General features: G+C 39.5%; 1 protein-coding gene across 2 annotated transcripts in view; it reads right to left on the reverse strand.

The window, feature by feature from the left end:
- The window catches only part of NCAM2 (neural cell adhesion molecule 2), a 415,656-nt gene extending 401,455 nt beyond the window's left edge, over nt 1–14,201 (reverse strand). The window contains exon 1 of one of the 2 annotated variants that reach the window (XM_028505156.2): nt 13,718–14,201. In XM_028505156.2, the coding sequence (XP_028360957.1) occupies nt 13,718–13,772 (55 nt within the window). In that variant the 5' untranslated portion in view covers nt 13,773–14,201. The remainder of the gene's footprint in view (nt 1–13,717) is intronic. The other variant, XM_028505157.2, reaches the window with a different exon arrangement.
- Between the last annotated feature and the right edge of the window lie 7,610 nt (nt 14,202–21,811).

Here is a 21,811-nt window from a genome sequence, read left to right on the forward strand (position 1 = left end):
TCACCTTCTCTCTCTACAGAAGACCCTGGTCTCCATTTCTCTTTTTCATCCAACTCTTCCAGAAATCAAATAAATATTTTTCTTGGCCTCCTTAAACTTGAGAAAAGTATCCTCCGGTCTAGTTTGGAAAAAAGAAATAAAAGCTATTAAATATACAATACTTCCTTTAAAAAACTAGCCGTGTTTTCATTATAAGCTTCTAAAGAGCTCATTAGGTTTACACAATTTTTTTTACTCCAAATCTTGCCCCTATCCCTGCCCTACTTTCACTCCAGTCCTCAAATACTGCACGGTGGGAGGCCCACAGGCTCAAGTTCAAAATAAGCTTCCATTCAAATCCCACTCTGGGCACTTCATAGTCATGTGACCTCAAGTAAACTGCTTTCTCTCTTCATCTCTTAATTTGTTATTTATATTTTTAAGAAAGACAGTAAAGTGTGTATAAATATAGATATTAAATAAGATCGAGTATTGCTTAGGAGACTAGCCAGAACATGGCCTGGTCACAAAGGAAGCTTGTATCCTCTCCTGCCATCCTTAAATGTAGCTATGCACCATGCTGCTTCCTTTCATGGAGACCTTGCAGGGAAGGATGACGCTGTGGCCTTCCAGCCTGGGTTCCAATCCCACCTCTGCCCCTGAGCGGCTTTATGAATGTGACAATTCATTTAAACACTTCAAAATCTCTTTGTAGCTCCTGTAAAACAGAACCAAGCTCATAAGGAAGACTGGAGGATAAAATTAGATCACATGAAAAGCATGTACATAGGGATGGTATACTTTAAGTGCTCCATAAATACTGACTTTTGATATTGTTTACATTCTTTGCCAAAAAGGGCCCATTCACCATACCCATGGCAGCCACACTGGCCTATCTACTGCGCACTTAGCGCCCCCCCTCACTCCTCCTCACTAAATGAACACTGACTTGGGTCAACCGTATGCCCCCAGGGAGGCTGATCTCCACCTCAGCTACAGAAAAGAGTTGATCAGTCAAGGAAAATTTGGGTAATGTCATCCTCGCCACTGATTGGTTTAGGGGAGTTTACATGAAACAATTCTAGCCAATGAAAATTGACGGAAGTCTGTTGGATTACACACAGGGAACTTTTTCCTTTTATTTTTAAAATGAGGCCAGTAAAATTAATATTCATCTATCTTTCTTAATTTCAGATTCTATAGTGTACGGATATAGTACATGAACCTGCTGCAGCCACATTTCTTCCAGGAAGTCAAGAAAATAAAAAAACAGCCAAAACTGAGGAGAAACATGAGATCCAAACCTTCCTCCAGATTGCTTCTTCCATACGATAATAGATTTTTATTTTTAGGCGATTTTCCATTCGTGTTTCTTTTATTTGCCCCGAAAAGCATCCTATATAGATGTAATTTCATTATGAAAGTATTCAGAAAATCAACCACACACTGATGACTTACTGAATTATTAATAATTATAGTGTTTCATATGAGAGGAGCCATTTAAAAATATAGCTTATATTTAAATATTAATGTTGTACAGTCCTTAATGAATTACACTAACCTGAGCAATCAAACTGCCCCACTTTGCAACCACTCTGAATCCACTCAATCCTGACGGTCTCCATGCTCATTAATCTTTTAAGTCACTAAAGATTTATTTCTTTACTAATTGGTAGTCACTCACCTAAAGTTGGGCCATTCAGAAAAATGGCCCGAAACAATGGTATAAACCTGAAATGGCAACTACTGCTAGTGCTTGCTTTCTTCAGCAAGTCCTTGCTACTTCAAAGGAACCGTATTTTAGTCAGCGAAATGCGTTTCAGAACCAAATATTAACTGAATTTGCATTTCAAGTCCATACTTATTGGATGCAAATCGGATTCCGCATCTGTAGTATCATAGTTCAGAACGCCTGTGTATGCTGTGAGTGGAAGAATGAGGTAAACTGCATGCAAGACCCTGCAGGGGGACTGACATTTTCATCAGACAAAGACTCTCTCCTTCACCAGACTCTCACCACTGAGCCCTCCTCTCAGCTAGGCCTCCACACTGCCCTGCAAAGACTGGAACAAAACACTAACATAATTTTAACAGCTCAAGGGTACATCCCTAGGATGACTCGGACCCCTCTTAAAGTGCCTGAGAAAGCTCAAGCCTGCTAAAAATTTTTCTGTTTCTTCCAGTCAGTACCTGAAGTTAAGATCCCGTCTCTCAGTCCCTTCCTACTTTTTGTCACTTTTCACTTCCATGATGCTACTGAGCTCCTTCTCACCCTCCGCCCAGCTCCCCCATTTTCCCTTTAAAAGACCCAGTCACCTCGGTGCAAACTGAAGTTCAGTTCAGTTCGAACTGGTTCTTTACCCTGCTGGATACAACAATATACAGCATTCCCAATACAGCATATTGCTGATTAAAGACTGTCTTTACCACTCTAACCAGGGTCTGGCTTTGTTTATCTTTGACACTCCCTTCATTCAATTAATTCATCAAATACAGACAGACACAGCTTATTGGAGGACATGAGGCTACCAGTAATCAAATCATTCTGTTTTACTGGGTGCCTCCTTCTCCCCTTGTTTGCATATAACTGTTTAAGACTCCATCCCACCACCAACTCTGACGCCCCACCCACTTCCTCATTCGCTTTAGCTGATGAATTATTCTCTTTGAAACACAAGAGTGATAGATGTTTACTTAGTTTTACTTTCCCTCCTCAGTCTCACTTCCCTGCAGGACTTTCTGCTCAGTGAAAAGTCTTTCAGAGTCACAATTAGCCCTGGTTGGAGTCATAATTAGTTAAAGACTCTTGGCACTTCTTGAGACAACTTCTCTTCTCCCATCACACATGCACAGCCACCTACATCACCTGAGACCTGAGACTTCTAAATGAGGTGTGGAGTGAGAGGTAGCCAAACAGGACGAGACAAGTGAGAGTGAACTAGTATATAGGTCCCCTGCTCCACCATAGTCAAGAAATGCAATCCTTTCATTTTCCTGCCATGAAAAAATACAATCTACTTAAAGAAGTCACCATTCACCAAACAAGCTCTGTATTAACGCGCGTTGTATAAAGGAGGGTATTTTTAATATGATGCTTCATTACAGTAGAAATGGAATAGGTACTTGAAAGAGAAATGCATTAGCAACTTAGGGTGTTTCATAATTGCTTGGAATTCTGTCCTAGCTGTTATTCTAATACAATCACAATACTAAAGTTGAATATTTCATATTGAAATGTGGCTGTGACAGTTTTCAGTAGAGCATAGAGAATAGCATAATATCATTTAATAACCTACACGGAGTTTTGTTTCTAAATTGCAGGCCACGTGCAACCTCTGCAGAGGTAAAATGCATTAGCATGGGGCTGGTGAGGGGGCTCAAATAAAATGACTCACATGGATAATCGATTAAAGTGATTATAAACGATGTGAAATCTGAGGGGGAAAAATGAAAGGTAAAATGGCTGCATCAGAGGCCATAGTAATATCTTTAATTTCAAACTGTGTTTCAACTTAAAAGTGACATTCTCAATAATGGTAACATTAGTGGAATAATGGTAGGCAGACAAATAAATGATAAAGAGATAGAGATACTGGATTATCTAAAAATGCATTCTGTCCAATTAAATGCTGTTATTACTGAAGTCAGACCTGGAGAACATCATCGGATCATGACTAAACATAGCAAGCTACCAGCCAAGAATGTTTTGAAGTTAAATTGAATTTTACTAAAAAAAAAGAGAGAGACAAAATTGAAGTACCTATGAAAAAAATGAGGTAAAATACTTCTTACTTGCTTCTCTATTCATACAGTTTAGAACTGGCTTCCAAATAATCATTGATTGAATAATTAACTTTTAATAACCCCAGGGTTACCTTGATTTTGAGGACTTGAAATACTTGCTCTAATGACAAATCAGATATTCACTACTGACAGTATCTAATCTGTTTAATGTTACTGCCATCAATATATTTCCCTCATGTATCTCTATACATTGAAGACTTTGAAACCTCCACTATGTAACCATCACCCATGCCTCAGAGAAGGCTTCAAAACAACAAATCTCACAGCAAGGTTTAAAAGGCCCTTTTATTCCGTACTGGATTTGTTTTACAGTACAGGAAACAATAGAGATATCTTCGCTATTCCTCCTCAATTAAACAATCACTCTGACTTGATTATTTTGTAGATACTCATATATTTTTGAAGACCTATCACATGCATGGCAGTGAAATAAACAAAATGTTTAAAATAAATACCCAAACAAAATATTTACCCAAAGTTGAGAGTAAATATATTTTTAAATAGCCATTTGTTTTCTCCTGCTGGTTAATATTGAAATATTCATTCAGCACGTATTTGCTAAATATCTATTATATTCCTGGAACACACATATGAATGTACAATGAACACTTTAATCAGGTACATTCTACTGAAGGGCAAACACATTCTTGTTCTCATGGAGTTCCCACAGGAGATCATAACACAGTGAACTCTGACATGCAGAATTCAGTGTATTGCCGTCTCTAACCGGATTTCCAATGCCTTACACATGGACTGGTAAGTAGCAGACGATTACTGTGTATTTGTTGAAAGAAAGATGTCTTCAGTGATGAGATACTTGAACAGAGTCTTGAAGAAAAATAATAGCAGTTGTCCAGGCAAAGAAAGGCAGGGAAAGAATAAAATACAAGGGTTGTGTAGACACAAGGTCCAAGTCTGGGAGCACCAGAAATGGTACAAAGGTGTGAGATGGACAGAGTAACAGGCATGAGGTGGCAACAGTAGGGTTGTGCAAATGAACGAAAGTCAAAAGTCTTCCAAGCCCTAGGTCAGAAACTCCCAAATCACTCAAATGAAGGCTCTAATTAAAATTAGAATGTACCTGTAAATGCAGTCCAAAGGTAACTTTGAGGAGCACAATGACATAAAGTATGTACAGTACTACAAAGTTATTTTTGAGAACTGCGCCATAGGTACGAGTAAAACATGTATAGGTGAAAGCAGAGACATTACAATAAAATGCGATGTACCTAGCATAAATACTTATACCGTGTCTTGCACCTACCATTTTTTATATTTTTCTTCCTGGGGACGTTATGTCCCCTCTTTGAGGTTTAGGAATAGCCTCTACCTTTTGAGGATAATTGTGGGACTACAATTACAGGTGTTTGATCAAAGTAAATAAATTTAAAAATAAAAAAATAGTTAACTATCATTGACCAATACTTTGACAAAGTATATGGCATATACTTCATGCTACGTTTTAATCTTCAGATAATCAACCCTTAGCATTTCTTTTACGGAAGACACGAAGATATCACCATTTTATAAAAGTGAAACTGCTCCAGTCAGAAAATATGTTCAATATTTGTCACTGTTGGACAATAATATTCAGAGAGAAATTATGTAGGGCGATACATACAAAAATCATCAGCAAGACCAGTATTGTTGTTATGAGAAAACTGGTTGGGAATGGACAAGTTACAATAATGGAAAAGCTGTCACAAACACTCATATACAGAGAACAAAGTGCAAGTCTGCTAATTTTCTTCACTTGATCTTAGCCAAAAGGCCGAGAAGCGATTGCTAAGTTTCTTAAATTGGCACCTACTCTCTTACACTACAAGGTAGGTCTTAGCCATATTACATTAGATGATAAATAGTGACGCTGATGTGCAAACAAAAAATGTGCAGTAATCCCAGCTTAGCCCTGGCTGGGTGGCTTAGTTGCTTTGAGCATAGTCCCGTACACCAAAAGGTGCACACCAAAGAGTCGAGGATTCCACCCCTGGCCGGGGTACTTAGGGGAGGCAAACGATCCATCTTTCTCACATCCCTGCTTCTCTCCCTGTGTGGTCTCTGTCTCTGCCGCTGTCTCTCTCTCACCCCTTCTCTCCCTAAAATCTATAAAAACATAAAGAAACAAAGACAAACATATCATGGTTGATGGGAGAAGAGCAGACTAAAGGTCAGAATATTCAAAACTTCCAAATATGTGTAACCAAGCACTAACAAAAACCGTTAACACTCTTAAGTAAAATACTAGCACAGTTAAATCTCTCCTGGCATTTGTACCCAGCTTCTCTGTTGCCTTTCAAGATGCAAGGCCTGAAGGGCACTCACCGTACAATGAAAACTATGATCCCACAAGTAAAATAAATACAACAAACTTAAAATAAAAACAATGAACAAGGAAACAACCACATAATTTTAACACAAGAGAAATTGACTTATCCGTTTCTTCGGCTGTACTCTCAACATTGCCAGACACATTATATTGGAAATCAAGATGGTTCTTAGAAGCACAAAAGAAACTAATACTTGCACAAACTAGTAAGGCATTTGAGTTGATTTTTCATATATTTGTTAACATCCTCATAGACTGCTAAGGCTTTCTCTGTAATTATGACAAAGCATACTCTAAGTAACTTTAAAAAATGAGCTTAAGAAATCACATAGGTATGAACATAATTCTTGCATCATCCCCCTATTTACCAATAATATATGAGGTAATATGCATCAAAGAAATACATACTGAAGCAGAGAAGGCTGAGTTATCTCTTAAGTGCATTTGATGTTCATTGGCTATAAATTTGGGTGTCAGCAACAGAAAATACCTAATAGCTCTAGGCAAATCAAATGTGATTTTATCAGGATTAAAGGAGATGAGTGAAAAGGCCCAGCTCGGCTCCCACATATAGAGTAAGGGCTCAAAAGTATTAGGTCCCTTGGGTGCTGAGAGAAAACTTTCAACTCTGTACACTCAATCTCAAACTTATTTTTCATTTATTTTTTTTCAGGGGGTTTCTTTTACATTTTGCCATCTTTTTTTTTTTTTTTGAGTTTCCCAGAATAAAAAGGGAAAAAAAACTATCAATAAGCACAGAAAATAAATGAAGCATATATAATATAAGCAGTTTTTACCTACATGATTCCACAAAATTTTCCCAAAATTCAAGACATATGCTAAATAATATCCGAGTACAATCAGGAATAGAAGAATGAGATAAAGATAGAAGTTAAATAAAAAAAGAAAAATTCTGAAGAAATGACAGATAAACTGACTTTTCTATCTAGATTTTCCAATGCATACCTCCAACTTCACATGTCATTTGAGAACATCATAAACAAGAAAAAAAAAAAAACAAGGAAAAAACTCTCCTAAAACAGGGGCTTCCTTTATTTATTTCACTATCTCTATTAAGATCTAACCATTCTTTCTACCAAACAGGCTTAAAGCTCCAGGCGCCACTTTCCTCCCAAAGCCCCAAATCGGCTGTGTTATTAAGATCCATCAATTATTTTGCAGAAACATGAGTGATGCCCACATATTTCTTTCTTTTTTATTGTTCTCTGGCCCACTCACACATGGACAGTAGATTTAAAACCAAAACAAAACTTGAATCATGCTATTTCCCTGCACAAGCAATGGATCCCAAAAATCTGCACAAGGAAGTCACACCCAGCTCGGCCTGAAAGCACCTGCCTCCCAGTCCCAAGTAACATTTCCGTAACTGAGTCCAACGACTCACCTTTCCAAACCCTTCACTTAATTAACCTGGATTATTACTATTCTCTCAACACTCCTTGTTTTCCTGTAATGGTTCACTCCTTTTTTTCCCCCTTGGATTATGTTTGCCACTCACTCTCACCATGCTGACAGCTTGTCTGGTTCACTGAGTTGCAAGGTGGTGTCCTGGTTTTTGTGCATGTCTTGAGTTCAAATCTTTGTTTCCTGCTGTGCCACCTTAGACAGTTCTTCTAGTTTCTATTCCTCATAGCCCTGAAGCCACTTTAGTGGGGATAGTAACAAGCTATTAATAATTTGAGGGTTCTTATACATTATCAAGCTAGTTAATACACACCAAGCACTTGCAATAGAGCCTGGCTATTAGTACACCATACTTCTTTGGCTTTATAAATTTATATTCTTTGTCTTCTCAACTATCAACGTTGAATTCTATGCATGACCCATTCCCCCACCCATGAATTTCAAACAAATACATTAAATATATTAAAACGTAGGAATTGAACTTGAACTGAGAAAATTTAATCCTAATTCCAGATAACTACTAACTATAACTGATATACAAAAATCGAATAATCCCTCTGTACTTCAATGTTTTCATTCATAAAATAAAGTGAATAGTCCTTTGGATTCTTGATGATCCTCAGTTATAAGGTGGTTAAAAGCCCTTTGAACAGGTGTTCTACACGGTTATAAAATGCTGGCATTATATTTATTTTGAGGCCTGAACAAGTATTTGTTAACTGATTGACAAAATAACACAGAATTAAGTATCATCATCCCTTTTAGCTGAAGCAATGTTAGATTATTTTTTTAACCAATGGAAAAATTTGGTGTTCAGAGATAAGAATTAAGAGCTTGGAGACCAAAGCTCTAGTTAGTAACCTTTTACTTTTCTATTTGACCATCAGTAACTTGATTACCCTCATCGTGTGCCCATCCTAAGACTGTTGGTTGTTGGCCCATTGACTGGAGGTAAGATACAAAAAGAAGCCCTCCTTCAATACCAGTTACTGCCATCTGCTGGAAAATTGTGACAATAAATATGTATTCTATCACCATGACTATGAACAGTGCCCCCTAGAGTTGTTCATCACACAACCAATACAATCATTTTTAAGAATGCTGCCTAACAAAATGTCGGAGACACCACAGACATGTAATAAATGTTTGCTGAATGGGTTAAGAATGAATGAGCCACCATTATCAATGAAGTAGATTATCTCTACCCCATCATTTTTGTCTAATCACAAAGCAGCTTATAATGATTTTTAAAAATTGAATAAATGAGATGTTTTTAAACCATGGGCAGATTTATCTGTATACATATTATGCCAAATATATAATCAATGTCTGGCTCAGTGAGGCTGACGTTTCACAAGATGTCTACACATATCTATAATCACAACTGTTCCTCATGGCAGTACAGCAGGACCAACCAGGCAGATATATTTATATCAGATTTACAAAAAAGCAAATAATGGTATAAGTGACTTGTTCAAAGTCAAGAAACTCTTTTTGGTGTAGGTCTTCTGATTTCAAATTTAATGTTCTTTCCCTTTCCCTACTAGTTTTAATAACAAAATGCAGTCAAGACAATTTGGATCCGTTGGCCTGAAATTTTTCACTCTCATCTGTTGATTTTTACACTAATAAATACTCTCAAAATTCTCCACCATTTCTATTAACTATTGTTAGTGGCACAAATTAATATGTGAAAATAGAAAGTATACTATTAGGTATTTTGTATCTGCACTATTATTATAATTGTAAATAGTTAAAGTTATTAAAATATTTTGAAGAATTCCACATAAAGCACTTTTATTTGCTGAACAATTAAAGAGTGCATAACTCTATGAAGTTCAGGGATGTTACATTTAATAACGGCATAAAAGCACTGGTTGCATCTTAAAGCGCTCTCGTATCAGATAATATGGGAAATTAAAAATTAAAACCAATTTATAATCTTTTAAATAGGCCTGTCTTCAATATAATTGGGATAGTATACAGAACACAAGGAATTTAGAATCTAGGTCAATAAAACTTGAACAACAAAGACATTCCCTTCACGAGAATATTAAAATTATTAAATTAATTTTGCATAGACCAACACCCAGAGGACTCATTTTACTTTGGACCCAAACAACAAAGCAATTCGGACTCTCTCTACCACTCATCGAGCACTTTCTTCGTGCTCTTGAAAGTTCACTGGTATGAGAGATGACCCTGAAGACGGATAAATTAAAATCATTTTGCAAATGTCAAAAGCCAGAGGAAGCAGCAGGACTAGTAGTTCCAGGGCCTTCAGATTGACAACCTGTTTCCCTTCCCATTGCTCCCTCACGAGAAAGCAGATGAAAACAAATTCCACCAGCTTGGTAAGCAGCCTCCTCTGTTAGGTCATTTCTTAGTCTTAAAGTGAACTAGTTCTATGCTTGAAAGAAAGCCATTTTATTTACTAAAGTATATGAAGTTTGACTTTCTCCTTGTACTGAATGAGGTTCTTTTGTTCCATTAATTGCTTTCTAATAGGATATTACCTCTGGGAGAACATTAGCCCCTGAGTCACCAAAAAGACTCATTGGGCCCCCGGGACCCACCAACTTCCCTTCTTGCTCTCTGGGCTCCAATTCAGAATTCGAGTTGAAGTGACCAAAGGCTCTGCTTAACTCCTTTGACATAAAAAGCAGGGAAGGAAACCCTCTGGGTTATTCACGAACAATAATGATATTAACTTACATAGCCTATTTTCTCTAAGGGCAAATGAATATGGAGTTGATGCAAGAGACCCGTAGCAAAAAGAGACTGACTTCAAAGAATTAGACCAAGGTAGATTAGAAAAAGGATATGTAACACTCTACACAGAAGACAGGTTTGTGGAGACCTTCGTGCAGACCACACCTTAGTAGACATCCATACACGTGCTTTATTTTTTAAAAGGTACACATTTCTAATGAATGATAACATCACCACAAAGCACTTTACCAAAAAGAGTAAGTATAAGCAGATGCCTATAAGTTAAGTCATCAATTGGATAATTCACCCCTCTCCCCTCCCCCATGATTTTGGCTTAGATAAGTGTTCTGGCTATGTATGGTCAAACTGGATTGAAAGAGGGGTGGAGAGTTCTATTTTACCTTACATTTTCATATAAAAATGCTACAATTTTATATATGTGAACATCCAGTAATAGACATTAACCATACTTGGGTAATTTTTTAAAAGAAGAAGAAAATTATTTTAGGAGTTAAAAAGGCGTCAGGAAAGCAACACATTTGTACTACAATTTGGGAATCTGAATTTACATGGATGCAAACAGCAAAGGCACTGTGCACCACAGACTCAAGTTATCACTTGAGATTTATGATGACAGAGGATGTGACCAAGTTTGAATACAAAGGAAAAATAACTGCAGAAGTTAGAGTTTTAAAATCTCCTTTCCATTGACAACAGAATTTAGACTTGACGATTAAATCTGAACCTTCCTTCAGTAGATATTAATCTTGGAGTGGAAATGGGAGGCTTTTAAAGAAGCATTTCTGCTACAACCAGAAAGCTTCTCTCTACAGTAGGACAACACTGTGTTGAAATTTAGAAATAGAACTATTAGGTCATGTTAGCTGATTATGTTATTGGCACCTACTTAAGTTAGCTGGTTTTTCATTTCTGTCATTTTCTCCTGTTCAACTGCTGCCATTCAAAACGTTTTGACTACTTAAAAGGGAATACATCATCGTTGCCTTTCCCCAGTCTAACTGCACACCACTTTCCAAAGCAATAGCTTCAATCACGCTTCATAAAATCCCCTGCAAGTACATTGTTGGAAACATAAATCAGCAAACTAGGATTTCGGTATTTCTAAGGCAAGCCCAGGGATCACTGACTGGAGGCTTTTCCATGGCCCCCTTTATAAGAGAATAAACAAAATTATGAGTTACACTAGATCCATTTTTTAAAAACTGCTCCCAGTGGCATGTCTGATACTTGCTGCTACATCCTTAATTGGAGAACAAAACACTAGCACAGACGAATTGGACTCCAGGATCAGGCTTGCTGTTTCTAAGCATCTCTGACTTCATTAGGACACACAGCACAGAAGTACTACACGTTCCATTTCATGAAAGCTGGGTCTCTCTGATGGACATCTATGCCTCTGTGAGTGTCATGCATTTTTAAATCGTACTAGATAGAGAGATCTTTAGAACTGTGCTCCCCTCCTTCCCTGTTTTATTACAGTGAATATGGGCTCCCCTTCAGTCATGCTTCAGTCTTAGAGCTCCTCTGTATATTGGCCCTGCATTCTGAATTATAAATTATGTGAATCTCAGTTTTAGACATAGGCTACATATACAGATTCAAGTTACATGTCTGTATATGCTATTTAAACATTCCTAGATTTCCCCGGTATCTTTCAAATTCCAACACACTAAATGTCTACAATGGTAAATTCACAGGCTCTACAACTGAGACATTTTTCTTCTCCAAATCAGTGACAATGTAATCATAAGTCTGCATAAACTTGCTTCCTATTATGCCCCCATCTTGTTCTACACTATCTATGCTTGGTTAATTGCAGTGGTATTGTAACTGCAATTTACAAGGACTGCTTGTTGGTATTCAGGAATACCTGTCTATACTATAAATGAACAGTTAAACATCATTAGCACCTCTCCAAAAATCAAAGCAACATCTTTATAAGGTATAAAGAATATGTTGATTTTTGCTATAATAGTGATTGAATAAACCGATTGGGCTAATATTAGCTTCAGATGGACATTTCTGCAATTTTGCTACAACTGAAATTTTGCATACTCTGTATTATTCGGGGAGAAGGAGCAGCACCTTACCAAGACACTTTACAAACTATAGCAACATCAGCGTTTGAATTCTGAACATAAAATCTGCATCCAATCGTGTTTCATCAGCCACTAGCGCTATAGCTTTAGGAAGGAGAAGGGCAGAGAAAGGAAGGTTTCATATCCAAAATGTCAAGCCCTGCTGAAGACTGATAGAAGGACCAGTGAGTGTGGCAGAGCAGAAATAAGCATTTCTAGGCTTAAAAATGGAGTTCTACCACCCCCTGCTGGACCATATGTCTTACACAGAAAAGGCTAAAAAAATGCTTAGGATTGAATATAGTGGAGATATTTTAACTTGTCTTGTAATTTATTTTTCCTCAAAAAATAATTTAATGCTACACAAATAATGTAACATCCTCTGCAATTATCACACATCACAAAATCACTATTTTCTTTTTCTTCAAAGACTTCCACCAATGCATGTTTTAACATTTTGTGTCCCCAATTAAATGTCCAAACTTGTGTGGATAGTTGAAAATGCCTCCATTATTATAAACATGTTTTATGAGAATGTGAAGTACCCTAAAAAGCAAAATGATTTCAAACCTACCTCTATACAGATAAACAGAGGTAGCTTCCACAAATTCTCTCCCAGGTTATTCTAGTATGCTATTCATTCTTTTTTTCTTAAGAAATAAAATCTACCACCAGTTCCCCATTACCCCCCTCCAAAAAAGAATCCCCTACAGGTGTAAAAGCAATCTGATGTTACAAACATTTTCATCCTTGATGTATTAATGGGGGTTGGGGGTGAAAATGAATGACTGCAACACATCCCTAGTTTTATCCATTTGCTTTCTTACACACAACATCCACGGCCCCTCTCTCCTTTCTTAGTTTCAACACAAATAAGCCATCATCGTTCAGTTCATAGTCAGGAATTAGGGTTTTGGGAAAGGAGGGGTGTCTAAGAATTGCATTACTTGCACACAACACATATTTCCCAAACGAGTTTAATGCTGACAGTTTGTGCTGCTCCTGTATAATAGCATTGTTCTCTTTCCTTCCGCAACCAGATATTTACCTGTTAATACACACCAACATGCTCATCCCATTTTTGATAATGAAACCAGGGAAAGGCAAGATCCCAGAGAAAAAAAAAAAGAAAAGAAAAAAAGGCAGTTTGCCTCAATCTTCTGCTCCCGGATGCCCATCTCCAATTCTGTATTTTCTCTTATTTAAAATACAGATGCAATTGTTAGCGGCAGCTAAAAGAAAGAGCGAAAATAATAACAACAACAGAAACTATAACTTTAGTTCTTCCATTTAAATTTTCTTGTGCCTTCCTCTGCCTCTCTGGGTTAGAAGGGGGAGGGAAAGTAAATGCAATAAAGCACCACACTCCTACCTTGCCCGCTACTGACAAGCAACCCGAGCAAGTAGAAGGAGAGGAGGAGGCTCATGTTCAGGACGTGACACCGGTGGACACTTCCAAAGTTATTAAGTCCAGCCTGGAGAGAGAACCTTCCGCTGCCACGGCCGCCTCGGCTACAGCCGCCGCCACTCCCGGATGCCCCAGCCACCCGCAGCCCGCGCGCTCCTCCTCGCAAAGTGACTGCAAGCTCCGCTCCTTGCCGCACTATATCCAGGCAGCAGCGGCGGCGGCGGTAGCGGCAGCAGCAGCAGCATCGGCCGCCGCGACGGCAGCAGACCCGAGCGGGGAGGGAGGCGGGGGCGGGGGCGCTGGGAGGGGAGGGGAGGTGCGGCCGAGGCGTATCCCTCCGCGCCGCACGGCAGCCACTTTCGCGAGGCGCGCTGTCCCAGGATTCGTCCGCAGTCTAGCTCCGAAGCACGGGTTCGGTTCCTGGTGCCTCCAGCCTCCGGATGGCCGAAGCACGCCTGCAAGTGGCAGACCTGCGTTCAGCCTGCGCGTTCAGCCTGCCGGCTATCCGTACACTGACGAAGGACCCTGAGCCGAAGGGGAAGGATAACTGGACCTGTGGCACTGCTGCGGCCGGTTCGCAGAAGAGGTCCGCGGGAGTTGGTGCTGATGCTGATGCTGATGCTGCAGGCGGCTGCCTGGCTCCGTGCTCCAAGTGCGCCCGGGCTTATTTGGAGCCGGGGCCCGGGGGACATGCAGCGTATTCTGCAGCTCTCATTCCTCCGAGAGCCTGGGGGTGCTGGGGGCGAAGGCTGTCTGTCTCCCTAGGCCCTCCTCCCTGAAACCTTTCCCCAGGCTGCCCCTTTCCCACGCTTTGCAGCCTTCCGCGGCAGAGGGGAAGCAATTGTCCTCTAGTGTCTACACTGCCAGTCTACTCGGGCTCTAAAGGGTAGGCGGAAAGAGGTGCACAATGTTTCCTAACCATGTCGACCCCCTGCCGTTGAAAGCAGGTACAGTAAGGGAGAGAGATCAGGAAGGGAGTGACATGTTGGAGAGGCCGCATTAAACTCGGCTGCCCGTGTTAGCGTCGTCCTTGGAGAATTGCATAGTCTTCCCTAGACACACTCAACGGGCTCTGCCCTGTGTCCCGAGCGCACAGCACTGGCCAAGTCCCCGCGAGGGGTGCCACGAGAAAACATACGGAGATGGGATGCGAGAGGGTCCTTCCCCCTCCCTCATACACACACCTGCGTGTGCGCGCGCGCCTGTGAATTGCAGTGATAAACCTCTGGCAAGCAACCAGAGATAACTCTCTTTTCCTGAAGGTTGGGACATATCATTTTTTCTCTAGGAAGTGTAGGAAAAGGTTTGTTAGTTGGACGTCAGACCTGCGGCAAGAGCTGGCAGGAGGCAGCATCTCTGTCCCCAGAGCCCTTGTCAGCCAACCAGGATCACAACCACAGGCTGGAGCTGACAATGGGTCCTTTCATCTACACCTTCACTCTGGTTCCTTCAGACACTCAGTTGCCTCACCGCAGGCCCAGGGAGGCCCTTAGTCGTCTCCGTATTGGTGGGGTCAGGGAAGCCAGGTGGGAGGGGACAGAAATACATTAGCGCTCACAATCCAGTCCTGCTTCCCCATACGCTCACACACCTGATTGGATGCAGGAATGTAAGTTTCATTGCCTAAGGGAGGGCAAGGGTAAGAGGAGAAACAAGCTGACATGGAAAGGGCATATATTCCCTTCGATATATGCTCCCCAGGGAGAACACAATCTTCTCTATACAGAAATCTTCTCTTACTTGGAATCCTGGGTTGCAGGGGTGGGTTGAGGTATCGCGAGAGTGCAAGGCAAAGGCAGCTCTCAACATAGACCTTGGCTGAACTCCTCTAACCAATGACGCCTCTAGGTTTGAGAACCTCCTCTTCCCTCTTGGTTTCATAGTAGTATGTTTAGGACTATATATTGAGGAAGTTCTTTTGCCAAGGCTCCCTTCCCACACCCTTTTCTCATTCTGGGAAGCAGTCACTTTGCTTAAGTAAGCTCACAGTCAGCTCTTTGCAGAAAAAGGCTGGGCATAGCACATTTATAGGTGTGAAAGATAAATAACTCCTTTATTTTCACCAATTCTCGATTTCTCTACTAAGAATCAAGAACTGCTACACACACATACAAAGTCACAGAAGAAAGTTGAGAGGATACTACCTGTGCCAAATAAGCTCTTCACCACAAAACCTGCCATTTTCTATGTGATGCCATCAGTGGCCAAGTGCCTGTGACTTACACACACACACACACACACACACACACACACATTCTTGGTGATCTTGGTAATATCTTTCTCTTCTTTATTGTTGGAAGTCAAATTCTTTTCTCTCAGGAAAGAGTTGAACTATGCCAGAGGAGAATTTAACTAGTACCCTTTGAGGTAATTTAGACATTAAATCTTCTTAGGGTAGAATGGAGGGAGGAGAGAGGGTAGCAATGATCCATCAGACATTAATGAAATTCCTGAGTAGAACATTGTATTGTGAGACTCTGTATAAACTCTGTGTGTGAGAGAGAGAGAGACTGTGTATGTGTGTTTAGGAGAGATACTGTTTGTAAGAAGGAGAGAGACCATGTAAGTGTGTGTAAGAGAGAGGCTGTGTGTGTGTATGGAAACAGTGAATGGACAAAGCCTTGGGCCTCGAGAACATACGAAGGTGATACAGCTATTGATCCTGCCCTCAATTTGTTAACAGTCTTGTTGAAAAGATCACGCATAAACACAAAATTTGATTATATAAATCAGATTGTAAAAATGTCACAAGAAAAGTGAAAGCAGACTGTCATTGTGGCATGGTGGAGGGGGTTATTTCTGAATAGGGGGTCAAGAAAGGCATGAGGAAGCTCTGAAGAAATGGGAGAGACTAGACAGCGATTTGGACAAGATAGGAGCTTAAGTAAAGCCTTGGGGTGTGAAAGCTTTACTGTGTGAAAGCACACAGCTTGGACAGAGAACCAAGAGAAATCTACTTTGACAAAGTACAGAGTGTAAAATACAAAGGCTGGATGGAGTTGGAAAAGGGTTCTAGGACCATGTTATATTACAAAGCTATTTACAACCTCTCCGAATGTAAGTCCAGACATGCATGGACAAGAAGAGCCAGAATGGTTGTGTGTCCATACCTGGGTTGAAGGCCTAATTGCAAAGTTGCAAGCCCACTGAAAAATTATCAACAAAGGCTTTCATGGGATTTTTCCATATTTAGCTTAAATCTCCTGTGGCTCACACAAGGCCCCAGGGCCGAATCCAGCCCTGTACCTTGTTTTACCTGGCCTGGCATCTGTTTGTACCTGGCAGCAGCTTTGAGCTCCTTGCCCCTAGTTAAGGAGGAGTTATATTTATAAAGTCTTAAAATTTATATTCGGCCCTTTCAAGGCAACCATGAGGTCGATATGGCCCCTGGTGAAAACGAATTTGACACCCCTGGCTTAAACTGATGTTGCTGTGAGGTTTCAAGTAGTAAGGTGATGCATACCAAAGGGCAGCACTCCCCACATTTGCCTAAACTGCTTCTTAGCCAACAGCACGAGTGGTCCCCAGGGCTGCCTCGGAAGCATAACCATTCCCCAGTGCCGTGATGAAGTGATACACAGCCTGACAGCTGCCTTGATCAATTCCACTTTGGAACAGATTGAAGATGCAAGGGCAACATGTAGGAAAATCACCTTTGCCCACTGTCACCCTGCCCACCCCAAAGGCATGGTTCCTACTGTACAGACATGGTACTATTAGCAAATGTGCCAAGTCTCTGAACGTGACTGAGCCACGTGCACCACATGGTTACCAAAGGATATCAAGGGCATAGAAAAGCATTGGCCCTCCTTTATGTGACTTGTATTTTACTTTTAAGACACATTCTTGTAGTTTCCAACTACTTGAGTAAATGCTTCACAGGCTGAATGGGAGGGAGCTTTAGTCCTTTCATGTATAAAAATAAGAGAAAGTTGAACCAAACTCAGGAATCTCTGAAAAGCTGATTAGTAAGAAACACCAACAGGACTGGATGCATGGTTAAATAAAAGCAAATAAATCTGTTTTAAACAATTTGATAAAATGAACATGAAGGAGTAGCACAGAGATAGAAAACGATAAGGTGCATTATATGTGGAAATGATCTTTTCAGAGAGATTCTGCCTCTTCCATCTGCAACCTGTTCTTGCAAAAAGCATGCAGGTACACAATCCACACATGGATCCTCGACATGAATGGTGTGCTGAGAGGAGGACTTAAATATTCTTTCCGTTTGTATATTTCTGGTATTATTTTTGTTTAGTCTCCTTGACAGAATTCATGTGTGTTAAGATTGTACTATTGGGAAATGGGACATTCTGTACACTCATTTATTTGTAAAATGTCACAAACCACTATACCTGTGTGTTTACTTGCTTAGAAAATTTCCTGTTTTGATGTTGACTTTTTTATTCCACAGAAGGAGAAAAATAGCCACTGTATAAAGAGGTAGTCAGCCTAAAACCTGTACAAATAGATGCCCCCGCTACTGCCTCTCCTTCTCCATTAATGCCATATTTACTAATGATCATGTCTTCGCAAATAACTTCAACTTTCTTGATACAATGGCATGTTAGATGTTTCGCCAGGCTCTTTGTGAGCATCTGACAGTAGCTACTTTAGTGGTAAATTTAGATTTTAACACCTTTCTGTGTAAAGGCTTTACTTTCTTAGCCGTTCTATTTGAAAGTAAGAAACAGAAGAGAGAGATTTATGCCACCAAGGCACCCTAGTTGTCACAGATTCTTACTTTTTAATTTCTTTCAAGATACATGGGGTCATTTTCCTTCATGGCTACTTCATGTTCCCTCTGGGCAAATAACTGCTCACTTCACTCTGAAATTATGCAATAACTGCCTATAATTTGCCACTTACCAGAATAATATTTTCTTAACTCTGAGGGGTATTATATTTTTCTTCACCAAGACATCTCTGGCAAAGATAATGATGGGCAGCCGAAAATGTAACAGACCTTTAACACGTGGACCAAATGTGATTGACACAACTTTAAGAATACATTTGGGATAAAGTGAGAAGGGAAAAAGGATTCCAACGGCAGCTGGCAATGAACCCGTTTGATATGACAAGGATCATGATGTGAAGTGCTGGTTGCCCAAATATTGATCACAACAACTCAGAAAACATATCTTTGTCCATGGGGAGTATTGACCAAGGTGATGTCTGCACAAATCCTATCAAATGGAGGGCAGTTATTTCATACTAGATAAGAATAAATCCTTTATGTCTGGCAAGTGATCCCATACAGATGTCGGTCTGAATGGAAAGAGAATGCTAACTAAATGCATCTCAGAGGGCAATATAATCAGTAATTAAATCTGAAAATCTCTTATTGCATAGGATCATTTGGCTCTTTACTAATGGAATTATGTTTCTGTTAATTTTCAAATGAGATATGCAGTTCTACTAGTGATAGGCAAGCTACTGGAGCAATAAAATTCCCCACTGCATACCCACAATCCATTACTATTCTACCTAATAATCAACCAATGCACATTATTCAAATATACACATTATTCTATCTTCATGTGAATTATTTAAGTTAAAAATGCTTATATTTTGCATGAACATATAAGATGATTCTCATTCATTTTAAGAAAAATAGCTCTGGCTGGTGTAGCTCAGTGGATTGAGCATGGGCCTGTGAACCAAAGGGTCGAGGTTTGATTCTCAGTCAGGGCACATGCCTGGGTTGCAGGCCAGGTCCCCAGCAGGGGGCACGTGAGAGGCAACCACACATTGATGTTTCTCTCCCTCTCTCTCCTTCCCTTCCCCTCTTTCTAAAACTAAATAAATAAACTCTTAAAAAAAAAATAATCTCCAAGATGTGTTGTTAAAAAAAAAGAAAAGAAAAATAACGCATTTTTGCTGCAGCCATTCTTACATTAGTCCTTATTACTTATACATGTTCTTAATACCTATTACTGGATTTGATAATTTTTCTATAAACAAGTATTATGGAAGAAATTAACCTGAAAAGCTGGTCTATGTTAAAAGTAGTGGACTAGAAAAATGAAACTAAGTGTGTATATTTTTATTATAAATTAATGTTTACTGTCTCAAATTTCTTCACTCTGGTAATAAGAAAAAAATAGAAATGTCCATACCCTATTAATCAGGCAGAGATTCCCCTAAGCATGTTGTCACATTGTAATTCAATCTTTCATACACACACTCACATACATTTGATCTTTAATGGGGCTTCAGATAGCACTAGTTGGCATGTTCTATCTTGTTTTATAATGGAAATTAATATTTTACACTGTAATTAATGTTTGGAAATATAAATTTAATAACTTTATTGATTACATGTACTGCATCCTAATACACAATGATTTCCTACACTAAGACATTCAGTGTTTTTCTGTAATTTTTATTATTATGAGTGATACTGCAATGTGCGTACCTTTGTCCAAAGAGCTTTGACATATTCTAGATTATATCCCTAGGCTACTCAATTTTAAATTTAACTTGGTTAAAAAGATGACCCTTTGTAGTGACCGGATTCGTGTTGCCTAAATTGTTTTCCAAAATGTATAATTTGCTCTCTTAACAGGAAGACCTAAAAATACTTCACTCAAATTAACTCACATTAGCAGTGCCTGCTTATTTTATTTATATTTTATATTTCGTGTGTGAATTTTTAAATTTCTACTCTGTGGTTTCTTCCTTTAATCATATTCAATTGAATTATTAGACTTTACAACTATGTGTACATTCATATTTGTCACATTTAAGGTGTACTGAATGACTTCTACTGCTTAACATTTTATACTTCTTTTCACATTTTAAAAAATTTTAAGCCTTGGCTGGCGTAGCTCAGTGGGTTGAGCGCGGGCTGCGAGCCACAGTGTCGCAGGTTCAATTCCCAGTCAGGGCACATGCCTGGGTTGCAGGCCACGGCCCCCAGCAACGGCACATTGATGTTTCTCTCTCTCTCTCTCTTTCTCCCTCCCTTCCCTCTCTAAAAATAAATAAATAAAATCTTTAAAAAACGTTATTAAAAACATTTTAATTTTTGAATTTAGAGAAAAGGGGAGGGTGATGAAGAGATGGAGTGAAACATTGATGTGAGAGCGAAACATCTACAGGTTGACTTCCATAAGTGCCCTAACCTGCCTGGGACCGAGCACTCAACCCAGGCACGTGCCCTGACCTGACCGAGAATCAAACCGACAACATTTCAGTTTGCGAGACGACTCCCAACCAAATGAGCCACACTGGGACTTATTCTATATCCTCTTAACCATATTCTTCTGCTTTGGGATCCAGGCATTCTCATTATCCTTATTAGGATAAGATATTGAAAAACTCTTTAATTGTCAATGACCAAATATTCTTAATTTCTCTAGTGCACAAGCATCAAACTTCCCCTTTTATTTCCATGCTGCATCCACACAAATAAACAGTAGCTGATAGCTCAATGTATCTGCTGCTAGGAGTATCTGAGGATGCCTGCGGATGCTGGCATGTTTTGTACATAAGACCTAGTACTCACTTTTCATCTCCACTCCTTCTCTACTCTACTCCCTGGAGGTTACTTATTGCCATCTTATAAATGGCTACCCAAGGCTGTGCCTTCTTTCTGTATCACTTCACTTGAAGCTTCAAACTCAGATGCCTGCCTTAATTCCTCAGAGCTCAAGAAGGGGGTGTTTAATAAAGCATATTGGAAGCTTGAGAATAAGGTAGACACAACAAAACAAAAAGGGAAACACAGCTATAAAAAAATAGGTGCCAAACTGCAGCTACTTCAGAAGACAGTTTGTCAGTTTCTTATAAAACTAAACATACTCTTACCATATGATCTAGCAGTCATGTTCCTTGGTATTTATCCAAAGGAGCTGAAAATTTATATCCACATAAAAACTTGTACACAGATGTTTACAGAAGCTTTATGCATAATCACCAAAACTGGAAGCAACCAAGATGTCCTTCCATAGGTGAATATGGTACATTCAGACAACGGAATATTATCCAGCTCTAAAAGGAAATGAGCTATCAAGCCATGAAAAATCATGGAGAAACCGTTAAGTGCAGAGT

Source organism: Phyllostomus discolor, chromosome 2 (genome assembly GCF_004126475.2).
Source record: "Phyllostomus discolor isolate MPI-MPIP mPhyDis1 chromosome 2, mPhyDis1.pri.v3, whole genome shotgun sequence".
Taxonomy (NCBI): Eukaryota; Metazoa; Chordata; class Mammalia; order Chiroptera; family Phyllostomidae; genus Phyllostomus; species Phyllostomus discolor.